This window comes from Anarhichas minor, unplaced genomic scaffold, assembly GCF_050575085.1.
Source record: "Anarhichas minor isolate MPS153535 unplaced genomic scaffold, ASM5057508v1 ptg000010l, whole genome shotgun sequence".
Classification (NCBI taxonomy): Eukaryota; Metazoa; Chordata; class Actinopteri; order Perciformes; family Anarhichadidae; genus Anarhichas; species Anarhichas minor.
Window position 1 is genome coordinate 11,863,302 of NW_027466456.1, and position 27,012 is coordinate 11,890,313.

The following is a 27,012-nucleotide window of genomic DNA, read 5'->3' on the forward strand; positions in this document are numbered from 1 at the left end:
CATTTCATCCTTCATTTTCACTGCATTGTTTCAGCCTCTGTTCCACCCTACAAAGCAAGAGAGGGAGAGAGGGCTTCTATTCTCTCATCGCCCGCCTGCTTGTTGGAGCTGATAAAAAAGGTGAATAATGTGCAGAGAGAGCACGGGTATTAATCCCCATTAAAATGCAGCTGGCTCTCTGAGCTCTCCACGGGGTAATATTAACTTAAAGGCTTCATTCTGAAAATGAAGTTCCTGCCTCCAACTCTGCACAACCCCCCCCACCCCCTCATCCAGACACCCCCACCAAAAAAAAAGTCTGAAGCCATGACTGAAATAACGCGGAGATGAGGAGCGATAAGACCAACGGCTGTCGCTGTGTCAAATGTTTGGAGAGGAGTTTTCAAGTAACAAGACCATTGTCCCAGCCCCATTAGGAATTCCTACTACACTCATAACTGCCTTTTTAGGACCTCGTAAACAGTTGGCTACCTTTGCCGACGATGGCTTTGATAGGACAGTGGGTGCTTGTTAAATAACATTGGCATTGCTTTCCTCCCACTGCCAGCTGCTTCGATGAGAGGAGAGAGGAAGGCTGCAATCTGACTGTGACTGAGCTCAATGCCCACATGGAGAGGTCCATGATAAAAAAAATGTCTACAGTGTATTTCAAGGTTGGACTTTGATATCTATTAATTCAGTTTTTGAATTCGCCATCAATTCGGAATCCTTTTGAGTCTCTTATTAAATCTATTTAAGGTTCACTTTACCAACCTCATTCACAATCTTGAATAATAAAACAGAGAACATGTAAACTTAACATGTAACAAATTTAATCTTAAATCTATATATTTATGGGAATCAAACAATTGTTAGGCGAGTCTTTTGCAGACAATTCTTTTTTGTGTATTGTGACTTAAGTTGTCAGTACAATAGGCCTTTCTCACAGCATGTATTTGACTTGCCATTGTAGGAAAAGTACAAGTGGAAGTAATAACACTAACTGTGGCTCCCTTCCATGACGATGGGTCAGGAAGTCAATGTGAACTGTGAAACTGAAACAACTAAAGCAGCCATTATTACTGTTCCTAATGTCCGCCGTGAAATTGGTCCTTTTATCCAAGGCAGCGGTTGTTTTCAATACAGATTTTGTAGGGTTTTCACCAGGTCGTTTACTGAAGTGCGACTCAGACGTTATTAGAGGGCTAGGGTGAAAGGAAATGGGTCTCTCTCACCGTTGATGATCAGGATTCAGCGTAACACAGGCGTAAATAACATGGACAGTGGCTGCATGCCTTTGTTTGATGTGAGTCGCAGCTTGTGTACATTGTAAATAATGTGTTTGGTATTACCCGGACAGTTTTCTTCCCTATGGCGAGATTGCTCGTCTGTCAAATATCACATAATGTGTATTACATACTACCAAGAACTGTGTTCCAGTGCAAAAGAAAGATGGCAAGTGACGCGGGCTATGCATTGGTGATTATTGATTTGTTCTCGGCTCTTCACAACAAGGACACACGGTGTGTCATTTTAATGTAGTGTAGACTGGGGGCATCTAATACCTCACTCTGAGCAACTTGCGATACACAAGTTAAGCCTCATTGATTAGAAGAGGGGATAGAATGAGGAGGAGAACATGAGTGGTGGGAATACAAAGGGAGAGGCGCAAGGAGAAGGCAAAAAGAGAAGGGCAGGTGGCTGAAGCAACACGAGTGGTTAAAGATTATTTCACTTCAGACACTATTTATCTGAGTTCTAATGTGCTGTGAGTAACACATGTGCAGCGCATGACATTGAGGATGTCCCCATCTTCCCGGTGGCAATAAAAATAGCACCTGGGACACAAAGATGCAGAGTCTGGGACAATATTGGGATAGTAGAAAAACTTTGTGCGTCGTGGAATAGATCTCATTTTGATAGTTGGATGTTGAAATTCAAAAAAAAAGTAAGGTTCTTTTAACTGAATGTTAAAACTCGGAAGCTGTTATGGTGTTCAAAAAACCCCGCATAGTATTGACACTGAGGAGCCCTGCAGACAGAGTCTGACTCTGGAGACATGAGGTCATGAAGGGACAAACCAAGGTGGAAGATCTGCATTTGCAACCTTGCTTATTGCAATTAAATTCCAAAAGACAGATTCTCTCTGTAAATTTATGCTTTATATTGACTAAGAGCCAATTTCCCCCAACAGTAGGCTTTGTAGGTTTACTCCAATTCATTCTGCAGAACACACACACACACACAGTCGATGCTGCTGGTTTCAGTTCCACCAACCTCTCCACCAAGTTCAGCACCTACAGCCCTCCTTTTCATACAAGTGACTGCACCCACTTAAGTGCTTCAAGCTGCCATTTTTTATCAGGCTCCATTTCAGCACAGCAAGGTGACAAAGAAATAAATGTTATCGTATGGGATGAGAACTGGGGACATCAAAGTTTCTCACCCGCTGAATACATGCAAAAGATATTTCACTGTGAGGACCACCGTGAGAGCCAAACAAGAGTTTAGCGTGATCTCATGGTGTGTGTTGAACAGTCGGAACTTGCTTCTTCACAGAGAAAGCCCGGGCGGGGCGTGAGAAAGGTAAAATAGATCTGAATTGAAAAGCATCATTGGGGCCTCACCTTTAGCCAGCCTCTCCAGCCTCTTGCCATGCTCAGGTGGGATGGCATACCTGCAGACAGATGAGGAAAAGAGGGATCGGTTTAGTGCACGGTTGGCCTATCATTAAGAAAGATTGTCTTATTACCAGATGGGCACAATGTTGACATTTGTAACAACAAAACAAGTTGTAGCACAGCCTTTTCTCCAACATGTTCAGTTCCAATATTCTCGTCCCTCCAAACTCCCTCTGAATATTTTGCTGTTGTTTCTTTCATGTATTTTCCTAGAACGTTCACACATTTTTAACATATTCTCTAAATTATAATCCTTTTAGAACTTTTACATGTTTGAGCTATGAACTCCTTCGGTTCTTTCTGCCCCTTAGCTGATGATCTACAGGGACGTATTGTCCAGTCGAATCACAACTATAAGACCTTTTTGGTAATAGGATGTTGCAAGTAAAATAGAAGTCAAGATGGAAACTGTAGGTCCATCAGAGGGCAGCCTTCAAGATATCATGACACCACTATCTTCTTTAACAACCTCTACTGGTACTGAATTAAATAGAAGCCTCACTTAGCAATGCATAAAGCCTCGTCATAAGTGTGTTCAAACTGAAGGTGCATTTCAACTACGTTGAGTTTTAACGCCCAGAGGCGAGAGGAAACTGGCAAGAGACACAGGGAAATAACAGACAGACAGTCATAGAGTTAAATGTTAACATACCTGAATAATTAAAGCTATCAATAGTATCAATCACTAAATACTGCCCTTGATAACAACGCTGTGCAGATACTTTAAAAAAGTAAAAACATTGGAGGGGGAAGAAGGGGAGAAAGGGAGAGTGGTGAAAAAGATTAAATGGCCGGTGAAGGGCAGGACCAGCAGAAATGACTGTTTTGGGAGAGCTGGGTTATTTCACTCCCCTCAGCACTCACCATTTTAAGAACTTAAATTACACGTGACATACACCTCCCCCCCCCCCTTCTCTTCTACACACTCATGAAAACCAATCATTATTCTTACCAGTGATGAGGAGACGGTGGTTTTAAGTTTGCTAGCATCGTTTTCATCTACTCCAGTTTGTCTTTGTTTTTAAAATGTGATATCTGTGCAAATTAGCAATTAAGATACTCTTTTGGTGTTTTATCATATTTTAGTGTTTTCCAAGAGATCCGAGTCGTTGTGCTGTGAATACATACATGAGGTAGGCACTGTAAAGAATGTACCATTACGTCCTATTTTAGATGCTACATTTAGAAAGCAAAGTCTATTTGTAAACTGCGTGGGAGGGAGCCAGCAGAGCTCAAATCTGATCTGTTAATTTGTGAAGTTATTAAAACGCTCTTTATTTCTCCCTCCTTACTCAAGCTTCAACAACCACAAGGCTGTTTGAAACAAAGGGAGAAAGAAAAGGAGAAACTAAAAAAGAAAGAGCAAAGATGGAGAGATGATGAGAAACATTTAGGGAGAGGCATAATAAGACCGAGAGAAAAATAATGAATACAATGAAAGTAACAGACAAAGTCAAATTCAGTCAGCGGTCCCAATATACGGTGCCACACTGCCATCTGTGGACGAAAGCTTAGCGCTTCAGAGCGGTGCAAACACACACACACACACTCCTCCAGTACTTGGACTAAAGTCCTTCATTCCGTTTTGGAGCCAGCAATTTGACAAGGAACACCTGTTTTAAAATCCAGGTCATTATCTCAGAGTTGTAACGGGATGATTTTAGTGAATAAATATGCAGCCCACTGTGACTTTGTCCTCGTTTTAATTTAATTATCGTTCTCCAAATATATTTTTCATTTGTGCATTTTGCTCTTACGGTTTTTAATGATGAGTAACAATACAAATGAACCAGGTGATCAGATCAGAGTTGTACTTTGTCCTGTGACTACAAGACAAGTAATAACTTCTGAGTCCGAACAGGTTGTATTTCAACTTACCCGTAAACTTGGCATCAACTTAAACCAAGCATTGGGTGTCACTTCTTAGTCAAACCACAGTTAGTTCCAGATTTCCGTTAGTTATGCAACAAGCCTACTTGTGAGTGCCAATAAGAGCAAATATAGCACTCAGACTTTGTCTCCACGTGGATCACTGTGTTTTATTTACTTTTGATACACTACCTGTACCGTAGAAACACCAACGACACCACACAAACCGTACTGGGTCATAACTCCGTACCAGGAGGATAAAACACTCGGGCATCACGAGTAGTGTTTGTGCTTAGCTAGCTTAAACACGTACCTCTGTTCTGAAGGGGAAATCAATATTGATCTTTGCATCTCACTCTTGGTAAGACAGTAAATATCAACATTTCCTAGAATGTCAGCGTATTACTTTAAAAAGGTGTTTGAGTTTTCTGTGTAAATTTCACCACTCAGATGATCCCTTCCATCCCAGGATCAGAGTAAACAAATCAGTCGATCAGCGTGTCTCCTCCTGTTCCCTCCCTCCTACTCCCGTTTCCTCCATCCTAAAACCACGGTTGCCATGGCAGCAACACGTCCGTCACTCCGGCAGCAAAGAGAGAAATACACACATAAGACCACACACAGCAAATAAAGGGTTTAAATGTTGCACCTGTCTGACACAGAGTATTATTTATCTATGGCAGCATGTATTTGTGTGTTTTACAGACGTGCTGCGGTACATGTACGACAAGCAAGTTGTTCTTGTTTAACATTTATCAACTAAATACAATTCCAGGCTGTTTAGCTTCTACAACAACAAATAATACTAGCATTATACTGCTTTGGCAATTGCCAATTTGTTGACACTTCTGTAGTTATGCATGTTCAATATTGTTGCTTCCATTCCAGATATCCAAGACTCCAAAGACTGACGGGAATGATTTTTCTACCTCGGCTGTCAGTAACTACGGTTTGAACGATAATACCTGAACACATTTAACATTTAGCAGTAAGCAAGAGTTCACCTCCAGTATTTGCTGTATTTTTGTGCCCGAACAAACATCGGACCCTTAACATCTCTTTCTAATTGTCTACACTATGTCCACATGCAAGATTCTTTTATTTTTGTTATACAAATATTGATATGCATGTGCTAATGTCTGAACACACATTTTAAAGAGAGAGATGCTCTTGGCAGCAGATCTGAGACCCTCTCGGAGCTTACTTGAAAATTCTTAACAGCAACTATGGAACCTGTAAAGGTGAGTCTAAGTCAAAGCCCAGAACACCAAGCACTCAAACTTCAGTTACAACCCAACTAATGCTATATGCAGATCTTCAGCTCTGCATTTCTCTCCTCTGAGACACACAAAAAAAACTGAGAATGGTTCTAAACCTTTGGACTACAGAGGATGAGGAGTGATGGATTCATAATAAACTGGGGTACACTTCAAAATATCCTTTTCAATTCTCTTTCGGCAGCCTTTCCCTACCTCTCCCTCACATGCTCGGAGGCTAATCTTTTATCTGACAGCAGATCTGCTGCTGTGTGTTGGAGTAGAAAGGTGATTGAGAGGGTTTCAGCAATGAAAATAAAGAGAAGAAGAGTGATGGAGGGATAAAGACAAGGAGAAAGTGACTGACTGCTAAGGCTGAGATCTTTTACACGCTCGCCAGCGCGTGTGTGTGTGTGTGTGTGTGTGTGTGTGTGTGTGTGGCAGTGGTTATGGTGAGGTCTGACTTTGATGGGAGCTGAGTTGTAGGGGAGAATGGACTAAATTTCACAAACGGCTGCACTATGAGAGGAAGAGAGCGTGTGTTTTAAAGGGACATGCTCTGTTTAACAGCATGTAATTACCCCACGACACACAAGTGTAAAAGTGAAAATGATTCAATTTCTGAAAAATGAGGATGGGATGGCTTGGCGAGCACTGAGAGAGTGACAGAGGGAGAACAAAACCAAGCGAGAGAATTAAAAGAAAGCGAGGAAAAGAAGAAATGAATGGTGTGCATCCATCCATCTAAAACTAAATTAGTCTTAACATGGATGATGGTATGGGCAAAGTAAGTGGAGGTATAAAGATGAAAAAAAAGCAAGAACGTTAATATGCATCAGTGTGTTGGCAAACTGCAGACTCAGCATGGGCAGATTTAAACTTTGAAAAGCCATAGAGGCAGTATGACATATACACAAATAATGTCTAATAAAAGAGAGAAACACATATGCACATTTGCTTGCAATTATCAACAACTTCATTCGATTCTTTTTCTCTTGCTTCTTAAGGCCAGTTCATACTTGTCTATGTATGTCTGCACGCTCAGCCAGAAATGTGTGATCTAACAACAAGCACGCCAACTGCGCATGCTCCAGTCCAACTGGTAGCGTATGCACCTCTAGCTGGTTTGCCAATAGAAAGAAGAAGATAACAAAAGTGGATGCTTGTTTTGAAGATCCGCCATTATCAACATTTAGACAATTTGTCTAAATGTTAATGCAGCCAAATGGCGTTGAACTCCCGGCAAACAGTATTATGATGCATTACCACCGCCACCACCTGGAATGGATTGTGAATGCGCATGTGTGGAACGCCAGGCCAACGTGGACCGCCCGCAGCTGTCCGCAGGTACACACACACACACACAAACTTTGACAGTGAGTTGTAAGGAAACATTCCCGCTCTCAGTGAGAGGTGTGAAAACGAGACAGATAGAACATTTTAATGAGAGAGCACATCACAGAGAGGGGGAACTAGTAACACACACACAGTCTCGCTCACAAACACACACACCAAACACCGCTCCAGGAAGCGGACAGGAGAGGGGGGAAGTTGGGGGGGATACATACTGTGACAAAAAGGACAGGTGAGAGAACAAACACACACACACAGATAATACTGTATTTCTGAAGGCTGAGTTGGCACTGCTCACCACCTGCAGCGCCATAGATGGAAACATGGAGGTAAAAAAAAAAAAAGAAATCGGAAAGAATACAAACACACTCACAAGAACATTAAGGGGCAGAAAGAGAAAAGAAAAATAGTATTTTTCCGCAGGGACCAAGGAGCTCCAGAGGTGAGTGACAGAAACAGCAGGAAATACATGAATGATGCACAGAATAGAAAGACAAACAGCTCACAGCTATACCTACACAACAGCTGCAACAAATGGCTTCCACTTTCACACGCATTCACAAGCGCAGAGTTACGATGAAACCTCAAATTTCCCGACACGTGAAAATCAGGTGATGATATAATGTTTTTCTTTTGTTCAACATTCCTCAGATGTGCTGTACAAATTCTTGAGGAATCGGAAGAGAAATCAAAGTGAAAACAGAAGAGGAAAACATTTTCCTACAACTAATAAAAAATAACAGCTGGAAATGATGGAAGAAGAGATGATGAACAAACCCAATATCTAAAAGGTCAAAACCCAATTTGAAAACAAAAGAATGTCAAGCACGATAAAATCATTCAAAAGTTTTGGTTATTTGCCAAATAAGGAATCCTCAGAAGGTGAAAAAAAAACAATGAGAGGAATCAATACTGTGAGCACAGCACGCTCAAAGTAGCACAAAACATGGAAATTCCCTCCAAAAAAAAATGTACGTCTACATGTATTAAATAAGAATATCGATATTTTGCACCAGTGTATCGATAACATCAAGCCGAAATAAAACAACATATTGTATCGATATTTTCACCCACCCCTAGTATGGAGGAATTACTCTTCTTTTAACTATTTAGAAAATAACCTCAACATAACATTACCTTATAATATAAAGTAATGTATTTTGCAAGAGTTTTTGAATAACAACCAATGGGATATCATTGGTTGATTGGTTAATCATAATTAGTGATTGAATTCACTCAGGGATCAGAAGAAAGCCTAAAAAGCCAAATCAGAGAACAACCCAAAAGTGTCTTTGGCTATGCTGAAGCCTCCACTAAGCTATCTCTGCAGAACTCTACTGCTGATATCTAAAGAATATCCTCCATTGTTGGTACATCATTTAAGTACTATGAGAATTTTAAAAAGCGACTGACCAGGACTTTGACTGTCCAAAGTGCAGGTAGTTGATGCTGTAGAGGTCCATGTCCTCGGTGTGCCAGGCGAACGTGGTCTTCCACATGCCGAAGTAGAGGTAGGGAGTGTTGACGCCCTCGATGACGATGCCACACTCCTGCTCCACCATATCCAGCAGTGTGTTGAGGTGGCCAATGTTCCACTCTTGAATGTCCTGAACGGAGACAACAGACATTTTCATAATTAGCGTGTACAGAGTAGTCTACACACTCAAAATGGTTTTTGATGTCAATCAGTGACAACCTGCTGGCTCAATGATCTTTGATCTCGTCACCACAGTGATAAAAACCCGCTCTTAAGAGTGGCTTTCTTATATTAAGGGCATGATATTACAATTCACATTTATCCATTAATCAATGTATTTAAAACGTGCTTCACTGTGGTGCATTCATTAATCACAAGTTGTTTTTTTTGACTTAAGTTTCCAGGTCATCCAATAATATTTGAACACCAGCAATTCTGAGAAATCTCAATTAAAAAGCTACGCTGTCATTGAATTTCCTCGCTCCTCCCACCTCGCTTGAGGAGCGAGGAGGGATCTCAGAGGAGCCATGGGTGAGGATGCAGGAGAGCCGCATTCCAGGATGTGTTTTAACTGCCGAGACGCCCCCCTCATTGTTCATCAGTTATTTGATTGGACGCTGCAGCTCATCTCAACATCACTGGAGTTTCAAACCAGAAACTGGTTTGTCGGGTTTGATGAGTTATGTAATTTTAATTTCCCCCAAAACAATTAGCCCAATGAATTAATTCCAGAGTCAAATGAACTATTATTAAGTACAGTGATGATAACTGTGTGTCTTTATTAGTTATTAGTATTATTAGTTGCTATTATTAAGTACAGTGAGCATGTGAACAGACACAAACTTCTCAAAAGTCTCTCCAGGTGTTAAAGCCGACTGACAGCTGATCCAGCTGTGATCAGCTGATCAAACATCATCAGAAACAGACGTCGCTTCACGTGACGCTACTGAGGAAAGGACGCGTCATTTCTCTTAAAACATATTTCCTCGTTTCCTCTCTCCTCGCATGGTTTCCTTGCGTCTCTTCATGCATCCCGCGTGGGAGGGACTAAGACGCAAGGAAAGGACACAAGTGAGGGAAACGAGAATGCAATTAAGAGACCTAGGATGTACCCAAAGTCTCTTTGTCCTCAAATCACTAAATTAAACTAAACAGTCGTAATTAATAACCATGATCGAAGTATCTCTCAAAAAAACAGCCCCAGCACTTACATACTTCTTGGGAGCACACACACATAGCCCTCACCTCATCATAGATGGACCCACTGACATCAGCACCATAAATGGGTGACACAAACGTCAGGTTCTTCCAGTACTTCCTCTCTAGGTCGTCAAAGTCTTTGTGCCGGGGTGTGCAGTACCTGGAAACAGCACAGGAGTCATATTGTGAGCAGTGAGCAGGGAGACGGCCTTTCAACTAAACCCTCACATGTGCGGTCAGTTTTCAATCACTAACATGTAGGTTGTTAGCTACTTTAAAAGGGGCCACAGGTGCCATCTTAAAAATAAACGAATCCATAGAGACATTCTTAGATCTGCTGCGGAAAAACTACTCGCGTTGAGACTTTTAATAAGAGACAAGATCATCCAAATAACTTGAACTCCTTAACAGCCGAAATGGAAAATGATGTGAAGAAAGTCACTGTTTTTAGATGAAACAGATCAATATTTGTAGTATTTTACGTGCCCATCCCTAGACAAAACCCTTAATAAACATAGATATGATTTTACTATTGCCTTCATTCAACTTCATGAACACTAGAGGGCAGAATAGACAGTGCCTAATATACAGTAGAGAGTACTTGGTCTTTTTGATGTTTAGTTGGTTTCTAACTTTATATCAGTAGATTACTTCTTCTTTTTTTACACTGCTCAACAGAAAACAACCTCGTCTCATTTAAAGGAATCAGAAGGACTCTCCTTTGAGACAAAGCTGGCCCTTTGTAAAATAGTATCAAATGTTGATGTAACTCAGTTGCTTCTTAATCAGAAAACAAACAACTTGGTTCTTGCTGGAGGAGTTGTATGCCAACCATAGATCAATCATTCATAGGAATGTAGCTTTTAAACCATTTGCTGGAATGTTTGGATGAGTGGTCTTTAGACATTATGCTTAGATTGTATTTATTAAACTGGACTACGTGTGAGCACATAAATCTAACAAAGTATTGCTTGTGAGACAAAAGTGAAGCTCTCACAATCAATCTGAATCCCCTCTAAACACATGGCTGACCATGTCTACAAATATTAAAAAGCGCATACACATTTATAAATGAGGCCTCTGGATTGGGGACCGACTTACTTCTTGCTGTTGGCCAGCTTGCGGTACTCGCTCACGGTCATAGACTTTTTCTGAATGTTGTACTGGGTGAACAGACCCGACTGTCCGGTCACCACCTGCATGATGGGAGCTGGAATGACCATGTCCTCGATGGTGTCGTAGGACCTCCGGGGCTTCCAGCCCTCCGGGGGAATCACCTGGTGAAGGAGACGGGTTGATAGTATTTAGATTTACATTCAGTGTTTTAACATGACCTGTAGCCACATGCGGCTAAATCTTTCAAATAGCCCTTCCAAATGTCATTGTACTTTATTTGGGCAGGACATTCAATCCATATTTAATTCAACTGCATTACCTTTGATACTCGGGTAATTATTTGACTGAAAATGTATTTGCGACAACCTAACTTAACATAAATTGCCAAACATTTGCCGATTTCAGATTCTAAAATGAAAAGAATAAACAAAAATAAATACATAATGAATAACAGTTTGGGTTATTTGGAACAAGATAAGGTTGTGTATGAACGGTAGCTGCTGATGGGACTCAAAATGTAATGTAATAATTAGACTTTACTGTCACAGGACTCCAAAGGACTACATCAAATATGTGAGTGCATGTGTAAAAGAGTACACGTGTGCTGTCTTCACCTTTGCCAGGCCAGCGCGGTGAGCTCCTTGAGTCTCCATGTAGACGATGTATTTGGCGAAGTCTTTGAACTCCTCCACAGTGGGTCGGAAGGTCATGATCTTGCAGCTGGGGTTCTTAGCGCTGACTGGCAGCAGAGGGGCCGGGAGCAGCTCAGAACCCGGAACAAGGACCGGGGCGGCGTCCGGGTCTGTCGGAAGAGCCGGGTTGAGATCTGGAGCGGCATCGTGTTCTGAGGTCACCGCTCTGTCTGGGATTTCAGCTATTGCTGGCACCTCTGCAGTGATCTGGTCCTGGGCTGCACTAGAGCTGATAGCAGGAGGGGAAGCTGGGGCGGTGTCCGGGGGCGAGGCTGGGGCAGGATGGGGAGCCGGCACCGTGTCCATGGGCATGTCGGTAGCCATCCGGTCTTTTAAGGGGTTGCAGGTAAACCTGGAGGGGAGAACATGGGCAATCAGGGCATATTCAGTCCATCCCAGCATATTCTAAACTGCAAGGAGTAGAGCGCAGGGTTGCTTTCATAAATTGAAATAATAATGAAAACACGACATTGGGTAGATTTTTAGGAGCTAACCAGGCTGACAAAGTGAAGGCCAGAATAAACAGTTAGTGTTGTTACAAGATAAATAAATCTGGATCCCAACAAACTACACCTGACCACATCCAGCACCACAGCTGGCAGTGTTTATTCTGTAGTGCTGCCCCAATATAATAAACATACAAGGGCCTGAAGTCCCCAAACATGTTAAACTTGTGAAATGATGAAGTTATGCAAATTTCTGAGCTGTGGGACTAAAAAAGGATCATCTTAAAAACAGAGACAAACTGATGTACTCTGTGGTTTACTGCTGCGTGACTGTAATGATTGTTTCAATGGATTTATTGTGTTAGGTATTTGTTTTGAATTAGCCGATAATAATTGAGTTTTGTTTCTCTCTCATCCACTGAAACTCTCACTTCATCTCACTATATTTAGACAAATCAGAAAGGCTTGTATTGAACTCTGTCTCACAGGACATTTAGAGCCGTAGTCCTAATACTGATACTACTGGCAACTAGTAAACAAACTTCCCGGAGGCTGGTGTTTGACAAACCTGTGACCGTAAGTACAGCAAACAACAAGAAATTAGGAAGTTAAATTTCAGAGCCTGATGATCTATTATCTAATCGAAATAAAATTATACATTTATTGGTTTTATATTATAGTTAACCGATTATCTTTGGGTTTTGGACTTTTGGTCCAACTACTAAAGCACTTGTTAACTTGTGACAGGAGTTTTCACTACCTTCTGACATTTTGTAGACTGAACAATTCATTGTAAAAAAAAAAAAAAAAGAAGAAGAAAGAAAAAAAAAATAGTAAAACCGCAAGTATAGTTCCTAAAACTGTTCCAGAATTCCTGGAACGGTTACTGCAGGTAAAATGGGCCAATAATTGTGCTTTAAAATACAAGACATCTGTCTAGAAGAGATCTAAATATAAAGGATTAATGATCTAGCAGAAACGCTGTCTGTATTTTGGATTGCAAGTAATACTAATTCAGACCTTTTCCATAATGAACACCAACTCAGCAAACTGTATTTTTTTTTTGTACTTAGACGTGTGCCATTTTAATAATTAAAACTCAAAAAACACTGCTCAGCTTTAGACTTTTTTCCTGAATCAACTTAAGATGAAAAATAAGAAATCTAACAAACCAGTTTGAAATACAGAATAAAAATGACTGCATACTTTGTAAGATTTGCGCTCAGGATGTGCATGTAGAAATAAGTATTATATTTTCTTGATATAAATCAAAATGGGAAAATAATTCATTTATAATGATATGTTACAATGATTTAAACCTCATCAACCTGCTCTACATGTATGACAACCCTGGACAGGCTTGATCCACCAAGTATCAATAATAGCGGAATCAGATATCAATAAAGTTAACTCCCCCTCTCCAAAAAAACCCCAAAACATGTTCTCAATACTGTTCCAAACTGCCACTTTTAGTGTTTCAATCCATCTGAAAATATAGATTGAAAAAGTAATTGAATAAACAAATATCGATTGACTGCATCACGCAACCTGCACTGCAAGTCGCTTTCTCTGTGAGCAAGGCAAACGGAGACAATTCACCACGTACTTTGCATATTAGACACACAACCTGTGGAGCAGGAAACGTGCGCTTTAAATGACAGATAGACTTCAAGCAAACGTTAGATGTATTTTGTTGAATGTAATACATTACCGACTCCAACACAGTACTATTACTGTTTCCTGCTCAGTGACTGATAAATGTCTTCTTTAATAACTGGTAGTCATAAAACAAGAATTTACAACATATTATATTTCACTCGCCCCAACATGTTGTACCGTATCACAAGCTTTCCCACCAGTACTCATGTATAGACTGGACCCTGGCAAGCCACATGACCCCCAGCTGTCTAATCACAACAAAAAGGGCCTACACGGCCCCTTTAACTATATCTGGGCCTAAAACTTGTTTCAATATTGCAGCACACTGCCCTCCATACTGAGATGCAAATATTCATACACAGTGTCTGTTCAAATAATAGTTAATCCATATCTCTGACTCGTGGAGAGTATAACGCCGCTGCTCGATTTAAAATGAAGTTGGTGAAGGCTGCTGCTGCAGCTGAGGGCGACGATGGCTATGCACAACTAACATTACCTGTTAGCATTTTATCGAAGACAGCAAACAAAAAAACGTAGCTGGCACGCTTCAGAATGAGTAAAATGCGGAACTCACATTCACCTTCAATGCCGCGTTCTTAAATTGTACATATAGGCGAAATCAACAGTTAGAATCAGCCCCACTGCACCGTGTCCTGACGTTCATTTATGCTTAGCTAACGCTGGTTAGCCACAAGCTAGGTAAACTAGCTACTTCCATATCTGCAATTAGAAAAAACAAAACAACGCGACGACAGCCACCACACAACACAATTACACGAGAATACGCTCTTTGCGATTGTAAAAAAGGAATCCCGTTTGGGAAACATTACCTCCTGCAGCAAAGTTGTGTCCCGTACTTGTAATCAATCGATTTGGTTTCGTTTTGCAAAAATTCCCTGGATGGATTTTCCTCTAGCATTAGCTAGCAGAGGCTACTCGGAGTCACGCCCACCTCAGAAACTACGCCTCGAGATTGGTTGAATCACCCGGCTGATGGAACGCTTCTTCACAAACCCAACTATATGATTGGCCTATTTGGTTAATAGACACAGAAATCAACCAATGAAAATAGACGCTCGTTACTACACAGCCTCTGTGCGCGTAACCGACGTGCACGCCTCGGGTCGTTCTTGGCCGCAACGCTCGACTGATTGATAATAATATCCACTGATTGATAATAAGAGCCTCAGGGCAATTAAACACAAATATGATGCCTGAAGGTTTTGTCCAAAACAGTGTTCATCGTGCTCTGTTGCTTGAAGATCCATATCCAGTTTCTCTAAATCTGTTTGAGTGACTTTCTACCTTTACAATAAGTATACAAATATAATATAATTAAAATGTTTCATTGTAGGAAACTGGTATTTTTATCCTTGTCAGAGCAAAAAAATAAATAAATAAAAAAGACTATAACAGTCCATTCAAAGTCATGACTTTAGGATTAAAGAAACATTTTCATCAATTCAAAGTCCCCCCCAAAAAACAACATTTGGTCATAAGTCATTTAAACTTTTTTTATTGAACACTGAAAATGTATTGACAATTTTTTGCACTATAAGTGTGCAAGCAATTTTAAAACTACATATCAAAACTAAAAAATATGGACTACAAATTATACAATTTCAGAAAATATACATTTCCCAGTATATCCAAATATTTGTCTCTTCATCAAAACTCAAAGCGCTGGCATGTAGACAGACATTGTCTCTCACACACACACACACACAAATGTTGAAATTCAACACCAAATACTTATAAATGACAAAGGCAACGGCAAAAGTAGTCAATAACAAGTTCAGATAATTTAGTTGATTCAATATTAAATTTCAGGAACAGTGTGTGGAATTTCCTTAACATTTCATCTCGATGCAAGCAGTAAATAAGGTCAGGAACTACAAGTGCCCACAAGAGACAAACATTTGACTGAACAGCCCCCCCTCCCCACAGATGGCAGTAATGTATTATAAAAGATGAAAATGTACAAATTTCATTTTTAGAAAAAAAAGCACAAATAGTTTAGACTCAGTTAGGTTTGAGTTTCTAAGGATCTAATAGATGAGTCCTACATTGCACCCTTTTGTTTCTTTATACCTTTTGTTAAAGTCCAAATGTTTGAAAAAAAAAAAAAAAACAGGGACAATTTAAATCGTCACACATTGTAATGTTTAGCTTTCAAGGTTGTATCAAATTCAGTCACTTTCAAAACAAATTTCCCAAACTTCATGTACAGGTATAAAGTTACTGTATGAAAATATTTAAGGAACAAATACACTAGTTAGAAAATCCAACCACGTTTGATGACACTGTTCCCCGACAAGACACTTCCTCTCAGACTGCTTAAGAGCAGAAAAACTAAAAAGTAACGTGTTCACTTCCTGCTTGTATGTCAGGTGTAATCTAAACAGTATGGAGCCGCTTTGTTCACTTGCCATGTTGGTGCAATTTCAAGCATGTGATCACGACAAACGGAAAACGTCACATTTGATCTGGAAGTCTGTCGAGATTATGTTGACAGTTTCTCTATTGAACCCTAAAGAGATTATAAAAGTCAAGTAGAGAAGAGTAAATAGCTACAGGAGATGCAGAATAACCTTTTCACACAGTGTGCACTACCCTCACTGGAGTTTAGCGCACATGTCACGGAAACCTGTCGTGTCGCTGTGCAAGCCACTGGAAGTATAACGGGTTTCAGAGCGCAGGTGCTGCATTCTGTGCGAGAGGCCCACAGTAGAGGCTTCCAGGTAAGATGTGAACGTAAACCGATTAAAACCCTGACTACACAATCTGATTTTTTTTCCTTTTTTTTTAAAAAAAATGTACCAGAATAACAACCAACCTCAACCACCGGCAGAACAAATAAGATCCAGATTCTAAAAAAAAATAAAATAAATTATCCAAACAAGTTGAGCAAACGGCTAAACCAACTGTGACTCAACATTCTCTTGAGGAGTGCTAAACATGGAGGGATTGGATTAAAACATTTTACAATATGGATAACATTAGTTAATGGAACGAAATAAAAGCGCTGGGTCCCGGTGTAAGGTATTAACGGAGTAATGGCACAGGTACAAAAGGAATTTTCAATCATTCTAACTACACATCATGGCAGATCCAAAAAGGTCAAAACGGTAGCATTGAAGTCCACAAAAATTGTAGTTTTATAGTCATAAAAATATATTAAGAGAAACTGATTCTTTATTGCCTCTACTGAAAATTCCCCTTACAATTTACGTCGCGATTCCTCCCGGGCTGAGTGGGCAGAACCAATGATCATCGCCCACTGCTGTACCCTGGGAAAAACTTATTTAGAATATCTTGCAGGCATTTGTTGACGGTCATGGGGTGGTTTTTGCCCAGGTCGTGCCTGCATGCCGGGCAGGTGCACACATCTGCTCTGAAGGACCGCTGGAGGCATTCCTGTGGTTAAAAGAGACAACAGCTTTCACTTTAAGGCACAACATCACAAACATTAAAATGTACGATTACCTAACTCAGCTACACAGTTTTACTGAATAGAGCTTGAACACATAATGAAAGTCAATGCAACCTCCATTAACATTTGCTGTTAGCTCCCCAGGACTGTTCCCCCCCAGTGGAAAGTATTCTTTAAGGTTGTACGTTTTGCCGATACGTCCACAGCAGTACATTGCTTTGCTCAAGTGCAATAACTCCTGTTTGCTTCTCCAAGTCGGGGGTGTGCCCACCGCAATCTGTAGGTAATCCACTGACTATGGGCTCATTTGGTGTTCTACCTTGTACAACACCAAATGAAAAGAACCAAACTATCAAGTCGTTAGAGACAATGTTTCTTACCCTGCAAACGTTGTGATGGCACTCTGTGGTAACGGGCTGATAGACCACTTCCTGGCAGCAAATGCAGAGGAAAACTTCTTGAACTTTGTTCAAGAATTTCTGCAGAAAGAAAACAGTCAACATGTGAAACGGCTTTACGGATGGCATATCACAAAGCGTGAGAGATTGAGCTGAGCACCTCAGTTATCATTTGCATCTACAAACTCTTCTGTTGCTTTTAAACAAAATCCAACAAACAAACCAGATTCTTCATTCGTACTAGCCATCATCAGTTCAGCAACTACAAGTACAGATTTGTATGCACTCTTCGTTTTCAAGGTATAACGTGTTGACATATTTTTTTTTTCTATTTTGAAATCACACCTATGCGATGTATTAAGTTTTTGCTTGTATTAAACACAGCCGTACTCACCGGTCCAAGAGACAGTGACTCCATGGCTTCATCCCACACCTTCTTGTTTGGCTTGTCATTCCCGATGAGGGACTTCTGCTCCTGGGTAAGCTTGTACACTTCTACCTTACTTTTCTTAGGAGTTTTGCCTGGTGGGGAGTTTGACTCCGACTCTGTTCAGGAAGAAAGAAAACATTTTAAAACCACGTCGAGTATAAAGGTGGCCTACTATAAATCTGACAGGAGAAACATTATTGCAATCTGCAATTGGAAATTATAAATCACATCTACTGACAACGGTACGGTCTTCCAATGCACGGCTCTGGGGTGATTTGCAATGGCAGATCATATAGAAGTAAAAAAGAATACAGAACTTACCGCTGCCCTGAGATTTTCTCTTCCTCTTTGCCTTACTGGGTGTCGCCGCCTCTTCCTCCACTTCATTTTTGTTCTCTTTCTCTTTCTGATAGCCAGCAGGGTACTAGAACAAGAATCAGTCCATTTAGTTAAAGTTATGCTACTGCAAGAAATCCGTTAACAATTATGTGGAGTTGAGGATCTGCTTGTCAAACAAGGCCATTGATATTTATTGCTTGAACAAGTTTTTGCACATATCGTGCTTTCTGATGCGAGGTTTATTTTACTGGGAATATGATCGCATCTCAACACCATACGCATTGTGTACATCTGGTACTCTGTACATGTTTACATCTGGTACTATGTAGTCTGAATGATCGTCTACCTGCAAGGTGAGACCGAGCTTGTTGATGCGGTCCTTGCCATCTCTGGTCCATGGAGCCGGCTCATCGTCATCACGCCTCAGCAGATACCGCCACACCAAGAAGCCAGACTTGCCCTTGGCTGGCCAGTACTTCACCACCTGAAGGAATGACACAAAGTAATACTCAATAAAAATACATACTCAAAGTCACACGATAAGTTATCAAAACATGTGGAGTTGGCGGCTTACTGATGTTTCAGTTGTGGTGAGGCCAACTAAATCCACCTATTTATCAATATTAAACGTCACACCCCTTGAAAGATAGTTTGCATAATTGTTGTGCGTATGTCCACTGTTCCCTCATACCTTATATATCCCATCATATCGGTTTCCTTCCTCGGGGGAGTATTTACTGTGCTTGCGGCCTTTGCAGCTGCGCACAACTCTGACTGGTTTTCCTTGCTTCCAGCTCTTGGACTCCGCTCCATTTTTGTTGTTGACGGGGACGTTGCAGTTGAGAGCCACCGCCCTGGTGAGAGCCAGAGTAAACCATTATAAGATATGCAGAATAAAACGAAGCAAGATTTGAGAATTCATAAAACCTGTTAATTAAAAAAAGGAAGTTAAAAGATGTTATGTCCTACCGGTTCATGTGGGTAAGGGTCTGATCACACGATTGCTCGGCCGTCCTCTTGTTTCCAGAAAGATCTCGTCCCCCAGAGCCAGTGTAAGTGAACTCATTACCATCATCCTGCAATGTGAGACGCATCACATATTACACAAACTACAAAGGCTTAGCAGCAGATTTTACATTCATAGAAAACGTATGGATTTCATATCACACCGACTTTTCTGACAACATAACTTAAGCCCCTTCATTTGGCAGATTTTAAGAAAGAAAAAATAAGCGTACCACGTCATCCTCATATCCTCCAGCCAGCACCAGAGAGTAGGCGCCATCATTGCTCCTGCCGTGAATCCCAGCTACGTGAGGCCTGTGGACGCCAGACTCACTGACCTAGAAAAGCAAAAGAACGGAAACATTATTGGCGGCCACTGGAAGAAGTGATCACAAAACCTGGGTATTGTTAGTACTCTACGCATGTTGCAAAACAGCATTAATTCAACTCTGCAGTTGAGTGACCGACCTGCACTCTGAACTTCCACAGGGAGCCGACGGGGACACCGGGGATCGGTCCATGATGGTTAGACGGGACGATCGTGCACTGCTTGGTGCGACCAACACAGGCCATTCCCTGGAAGGGGCGGAATACATAGTTGAAGTATTTGAAAAGTATCGTATCGTAGGTGGTTGCCTACAGATACACAAAGCATGTAAGCTGTAAATCTAAATTATAAATATATCACACTGATTAAAATGTCTGGCCGCAGTGTGTCAGCACTCACCTTGCCCCAGTCCCTCTGGCTCGAGGAGCTGGCAGAAGCCATCTTGGACCTCTTCTTGCTTCCCTTCAGCTTCTCTCCAGCCAACACCACCTCGCTGGCGTCAGTACGGCAACCTGGGCAATACCTGAGATAGTATGACATGGAGAGTAAATGTCTAGCACAACACATCAATAACATAAGGGATGACCAAAAGAACGACAGGCGACAATTGCCACAAGATGACTCTTTAATCTTCAACGTATGACTGGTAATCTCCCAACGTTAAATGTCAAGGTATCTGAATGTATGAATGTGAATGTGTGGCGTTTTGCATTGGATCATACTGACCAGTCCTCGTCTTCTGGGATGGTGGTGAGCGGAGGGTTCAGGCAGTAAGTGTGGAAGGCCATGTCGCATTCATCACACAGCAGCTGTTTGTCAGGGTCCTGCTTGATGCCGCAGATATGGCAGTTACACCACTGGCAGTTTTTCTTGGGATCATCCTTACAGTGCTTGCACTCTGGTCCATTTGATCCTGAGAATACGGATATTTCATTAATTATGTATTCTAGATCATTATACTGCATGTTCAATGAGGAGGGGCAAGTTTCATATGTACCAATAAACAACTGTTAAACACAATATTCAAAACCCTGATGATTCACAAGTCAGTCCTCACTAAGTCAATAGCTACTAACACACATATTTAGGATTTAAATATCTTAAACCTACTTTTTAACGGACTCTCAGATCCAGCTGGGGCGTCACCCAGAGAACCAGGCTCCTCGATTTTATAGATTTCAGTCAGGAACATGATCCGGCAATCATTAAGAGAGTCACCAGCGTCACTGCAGACAAAGTTTAGAAGAGCAACAGGAAACTCAGCAACAATAGGAAACTAACCAGACAGAAACACAGCTGTAGGCAATACACACATAAAAAGTAAGGCTTCTTTTTATACTATCATGAAAACAGCCAAGTGTACCTCTTTCATTTAAGTGTAAATGAGAGCTAAATCAACATACAATGGTTTGTACCCCAACTTTTAACAGAGCATAGTACCCAGATATGCAATCTGCATTGATACCATGGCAGGAAATTAACCTGTTCCCAGCAGCTACTGTGGCATCCAAAAACCCCAAAAAACATTGACATGGTGTTCAAAAATGGCACCACGAGATGCTCACATACAGCAGGTTGAGGAGATAGTTGAGGCAGTCCCCCTCCCCCTACTCTGTGTACTGCACCAGAACGCAGTAACTAAAGCTTTACATGCATCACAGTACTTACCCGAGGATAATCTTGGCGTAGATCTCTCGCGCGGTGCGCGTCTCCCTCTTCCTCTGGATCTCGGCGTCGTACCAGTAGCCCCGCTCCTTGGGGTCGTCTGGGTTGTAGTTGACCATAAGGACCATTCCGGGCTCCAGCTGGTGCCACTGGTACACCGTACGGGACCGCGGGCGAACATCCTTGGCCAGCAACTGAATGACACCATTCTCTGGGTAGCTGCGACAGTAAAACGTGATACCATGTGAGTTTGTGGTTCAGAGGCAAGCCACACACACACACACACACACACACACACACACACACACACACACACACACACACACACACACACACACACACACACACACACACACACACACACACACACACACACACACACACACACACACACACACACACACACACACACACACACACACACACACACACACACACACACACACACACACACACACACACACACACACACACACACACACACACACACACACACACACACACACACACCCTACACACCCTACACAGTGCTGCATGGGAGTGCAGCCCAATGAACACAAATATGTTTTGAATGGTGAGGATCAACTGCCGGTGCACTCAGAGGAACGTTCCTCAAACAAACTCACACAAGCACCTTTCAGGCAGGGGAAAGGCCATAGATACCAAAAAAAAAAAAAAAAACACTCTTTAATGATAGTTTAATTTCAAGTCAATTTTAGTCCCACAATTAAGATTTCAAAAGGCAATGCCACTGCCTTCCTTAGTAAGTTTTCAAGTCTTTGAACCAGAAATTGTGTCATTCTATAAGGATCCGTCGTGCAGCCTTTTATGTGAAGCTGCAGCAGGAAGTGGTCGTTTTACAGAAGTAGTAGAAAAACAGAATCTTATTTCAACTCCAATGAAAGTGCAGTCATGCTGCCTAAATGGTGTTTGTCGTTTTAAATTAGTACGGTGCCTTCTCATCTACAATGCTTCTAACTAGCATCGTCTTTCTTCACATATTCACACATTATTAGAGCGGAGAGAATACAGTTACACTGTGAAGTGTCCTTGTCTGATACAAGAGAGGGAATTACGGCCCTCTAATACACAATTAAAACTATTAATGCCAAAAAGATTGCATCAATAAAATCATGACATCCCTAACACATGAGCAACAGAAAAAGGGATTCTTACTCTTCATATTTAACATGGTACAGGATCTCTTCTGCTGACTGCGCCTCAGCGGCCTCCTCTTTGGGAGTCTTTGTTGTCTTCGTAACATTCACAATCTGGGCCTCAAACCAAGCCCCCATGTTCAAGTCCTTTGCATCCACCAGCTCATTGATCTTAAAAGACAAAGAAAAGAAAGATCTTCAGAGACATTGTACTAATTGCTTTCACCGTATTTAGTAACAACCCAAAAAACAAAAATCTCATTAAGGGTTCTGTGAGTGTTTGTTATTGCAAAATGGCTCGCCTGAAGTTCTCGCGTCTTGTCACGCCGTTATTCTAACATACACTACAGAATGGAAAATTACACATTTTCTACATCTATAAGACTTTGGGGGAAGAAAAGGAGTCTCTAACACATTCCAGCAACTACACCCCCACTTCATGCAAATCACCCACATTTGTACATTCATGCAAAGTGTTCACTGAATGAACAGCCATCTCAGTTCGGTTTGAATGCCCAACGAAACTAACCAACAGCACGTTTGCAGACGTGCCAAACTACAGAGTTGTGTTTTTATACTTCAGTTATTATTGTGGTCATGCACACAAACTCATTACCCTGCACTATCATGGTAAAGCCAAGATAAACAAACAAAAACAGCTCATACTGTAAAATAACTTGCATGTATAGTTTAACGAAGAATTCAGCAGCGTCACATTACATGGTGTCATACAGATGGGTCAGTGATGCAGCTCACGGTTCAGTTATACTTGAAAAAGGCAGTAGTTTGCACAACGTGTTCTCCGACAACCTCGGAAATCAAAAGTGTTCATAGCTGTTCTTAAAGAGATACACACGCTAGAGTCTTTGCAACATTTGGGTGCAAAAGCTCACAATAACATTGACAGAGCACGAGCTGTACCCAGCATGCCGTTCAGCGGTGTAACAGTTCATATTGTTGCAGTTTAGGAAATGAGCTTTTTCTTCCAGTAAAAGTGGCTGGTGGATTCTAAAAAGGTTATTTTTTCTTCTTTTTGTAATCGTTATTGTGTGTGACAAACTTTTGTTGAACTTTTTGTCTTGCACTACTAGAAGTAACTCACACACACTCTTAGACAATAGACTAGCCGCATAGGCTAGTAGGTAACAACATTATTCCATCAGACGCAACAATTTTTACAGACCCAATGAAAATATTGTTTGTATTTTAATGATGGTTGATGCTCATTTCCAACCCTGTTGTAGCATGCGACGCATAGAAGTATTTGATTCTCCCCTCCCCACAAAGTAAAAGTAACCTGCAAACACAAAATATAAAAACACCCAATTTAATCCCAACTTCCAGCCTTAAAACAAACCTTGTAAAATCCGAACCCCGGATCGACGAGCTCTGCGGTGTTCGTCTGGGCAGAGGTGCCGGCGGTCTGACCTTCGACCTCACCGTGAGTTGAGCTCTTGTCAGACTCACTCTGGGTTGAGCCACAGCCAGAATCAGAGTCGGAAAGCTCGGCTTCTTTGTCTTTGCTTTTGACGACATCCACAGCAGACATTTTCTGCCTAACAAGCAGCTGCACTATGTCGTTTAGACCCACGTTGTAGTCGAATAAGGTATGGCCATCCTCCATCTGAACCAAAACAAAAGTAAGACGTGGTTAAAGAGGAGAAAGGCAGCACACACAGGTAAATGTTAAAGTAGATATCATGAATGAGCTACGACCATCACCGATATCCCTCCTATACGGTTACGTTCCTAAAATGCTCATATATTGGAGAACTGGGACACAAATACCACGAACAGCATCAAGGACACATCTCTGAACTAGTTTTTAATCATGCTTCCTCACCTGCTTGCCACGGTAGAACAGCCTCTGTCTCTCGGGCTCCACCTTGAAGAGCTCTGCGATTTTGAGACGCAGGTCATCCACCTTGGTGAGTTTCGACAGGGAATCCACCTGGTGGGTTTCCTTCCCATCCATCGTGCGCACCTGAATCCACATTGCAGCTGCCCTGTGTCAACAGCCAAAGCACGACCCATTAAGCAATCAGTCTAGCGTAATGGATCATTTGGTCACCTCCAGCAGGTACCATACGTAAGCTAGCCAGTGTTGTTTAACTCCATCAACAGCAACAAGATTCGTCGGCCATTCGTTTGTGTCATTGCATCCACTGTAAAAACATTTCAAAACAATAGTAAAACATGCATTAAAAAGCATTGATCAAGCTTGATCAATAACTATGGCCATGTCTGATAACATATGGGTTGGTCTGTCATCGATACAAATTTGTTTTGATTTTGACATTTTCTGCAGGAAACACAGAAGTTTAGTTTGTTTTCAATTTTAAAACAATTTCGCAATAGAATAAAGCGTAGATTTGGCCTGCTAATTGCTAATTTTCACAGGATTATTAATACCCAAAAATTATTATTGTTTGCCTTAAGAAGGATTTAGCAAAGATTCATGATTATTTGCGTGCAATAACGGCATACAGATATTATCTGAGGCTGATCAGACAACACTACGTGTGACTTGCTGGGTAGCCAATTATCATTTTGATGTTTTAAAATTATGAAGTTTTGGGATTCCCATGTAAATTCAACCGGTTCTTAATGCTTATGTTCTGTTGCATTTACTCATTCTTTGCTGTGTCCATTGTTTTCTTGTGAACCATGTCAAAGACACATTTCTTTATTTCCTTGTAATGGACGATACAGATTCACCGATCGTGAGCCTGCAACTGTGACTGCCAAGCCTCACACTAAACTGGCCAAATTTATAAATTAATATTTTCCACTTTTTCACCTTACAATCCACACAAAGGCATTTTTACACCCTAGATTAAGTATTTTTGAAAGCATTTTGTGGACACTGTCAAAACCGGAGGTTCCAGATAATTACTTCATCAAAAAGGTTAGGTGGGTTATTTTTAATGGTCTAAATCTAATTTTAGTCAAAGAATTAACTAAATACGAATATGTCGCGTCCTTGATCCGTGTATTGTGGAAGTGTTGTACTGGGCTGTCACTTCAACGGAGGATCAGAAAGGGAGGGAACAAGCTGATTTAAATACAGTGCGGGAAACGAAGCTGCAGGCCACTCCCAGTTCTTTTAAAACCAAGCACATCCGGAGGGGAGGGAGCGCTAGCAAACAATGTGCCCTCGCTCTCCGACAATAAAACACACCGAAATATTACATTGTACGCACTTTGAAATCGATTATTGTAACGCTGAAACCCTCCTTCGCCCACAGAGACCGTGCTTTGTTGTTCGCGAGGAGTGACGCTGCGAGCTCGACGGCTGCTCGTCTTTCACTTCTGCGCTCTCAGCTGAGGTGTTGTTCGCTCCGCTTGCCCCAAATAAACCCAAAACACCAATGAGCACGAGTAATAACACCGAAAACAAACTACTTCCTCCCAACCAAGAAGTTTTATTTCACAGACAGCATTCAGTTAAAAAAAAACACGAGGCGGAAAATACAAAAAAAAAGGAGAATAAGCGAAGTATTTGAGGTTAGCGTGTTTGTTTTGTTTCGTGTGACGCGGTGAGGTGGCAAAGCTAATGTTAATTCCACCATGTGTTACACAATATGTGGCTAGACCACAGATCAACAACATAAGATAACAGCTCGTCAAGTTCATCAGCCCCCATCAATGCTTGACGTTTCAGCAAACCACGTTACAACTTATTGTTACAGAGCGTTCTGGTAACGTTACGTTAGCGATACGAAATCACTACATTCAACATCACGAATACTGTCCCCGTGACTAAATAGTATGATTAATTCAGAGTTCTACATTTGGCTGGCTGGGAAACTTGGTGCAGTAACGTGAACCCAAGACAGAAACGAGGCAGGACTTTGTCAAGTTAGCTAACCATAGTGAGCTAGCAACTGATAAAAAAAATATCAATGAGCAACACTTTTAAAGTTATTAAAACATGAGAGAAAAGCTGCTGTACCTGTTCGTTCGTCCAAGTGAAACCACGAAATTGACGTTTACGGAGTACCACGCAGGTTTTCCGCAAATAACTTCTTAGTGAGGTTTGCACGAGTAACTCTATGGCTTGTTGGAGATTGATCAATGAGTTATTCTTCAAGACTTTCATAACCCCGCCTGCTCTAAAGACACAGCTTCGCCATTGGACGAATGCCTCTTGGCAAATCGAGTTCATTGGGTAATAGAGCTGTCAGTTTGAAATATGACTGGAGCTTAGCCTCAGCGCGCGAAACGACATTCTCGTGGGTGCAGCTCGCCTCCGGGACACTTATCGCGAGATTATGAAAGACTCCAAGAAACCAGTAACCCGGAGAGACAGATGGTAGTTCTTGTAAACAACCTCGTTGGTAGAGCTGTTTACCATGTCTCGTGTGTGACTGCTTCGGTATTTGGTTACACAATGAGTTTACTTCTTCATACGAATCGTCAACGTATTTTAAACGTGTATGTGGAGCCCCCCTGATTGGCTTAATGGTGTAAAATTTCCTCCCCTTCAGTGTGACGGGAGTTGAAAGTGAATGAGGTCAACTTAGTTC

General features: G+C 41.4%; 2 protein-coding genes across 5 annotated transcripts in view; both read right to left on the reverse strand.

Moving 5' to 3' along the window:
• Positions 1 to 14,708, reverse strand: part of kdm4b (lysine (K)-specific demethylase 4B) — a 44,316-nt gene extending 29,608 nt beyond the window's left edge. For all 4 annotated transcript variants that reach the window (XR_012953113.1, XM_076088154.1, XM_076088153.1 and 1 more), the window contains exons 1-6: positions 14,559 to 14,708; positions 11,546 to 11,975; positions 10,917 to 11,092; positions 9,861 to 9,975; positions 8,552 to 8,745; positions 2,607 to 2,656 (exon numbers count right to left, since the gene is read on the reverse strand). Coding sequence is in view for 3 of the 4 variants with exons in the window: in XM_076088154.1 (XP_075944269.1) it covers positions 2,607 to 2,656; positions 8,552 to 8,745; positions 9,861 to 9,975; positions 10,917 to 11,092; positions 11,546 to 11,975; positions 14,559 to 14,647 (1,054 nt within the window). In the remaining variant the exon portion in view is untranslated. The remainder of the gene's footprint in view (positions 1 to 2,606; positions 2,657 to 8,551; positions 8,746 to 9,860; positions 9,976 to 10,916; positions 11,093 to 11,545; positions 11,976 to 14,558) is intronic.
• A 520-nt stretch (positions 14,709 to 15,228) lies between these two features.
• On the reverse strand, positions 15,229 to 26,585 carry uhrf1 (ubiquitin-like with PHD and ring finger domains 1). Its single transcript, XM_076088157.1, is given in 18 exon segments — positions 15,229 to 17,145; positions 17,542 to 17,640; positions 17,954 to 18,105; positions 18,311 to 18,413; positions 18,675 to 18,812; positions 19,020 to 19,182; positions 19,298 to 19,404; positions 19,567 to 19,671; positions 19,802 to 19,909; positions 20,061 to 20,184; positions 20,388 to 20,574; positions 20,772 to 20,887; positions 21,330 to 21,545; positions 22,503 to 22,654; positions 23,841 to 24,107; positions 24,327 to 24,489; positions 26,439 to 26,501; positions 26,503 to 26,585. Coding segments are annotated over 18 exon segments (2,493 nt in total). The 3' UTR covers positions 15,229 to 16,998.
• Positions 26,586 to 27,012: the final 427 nt, after the last annotated feature.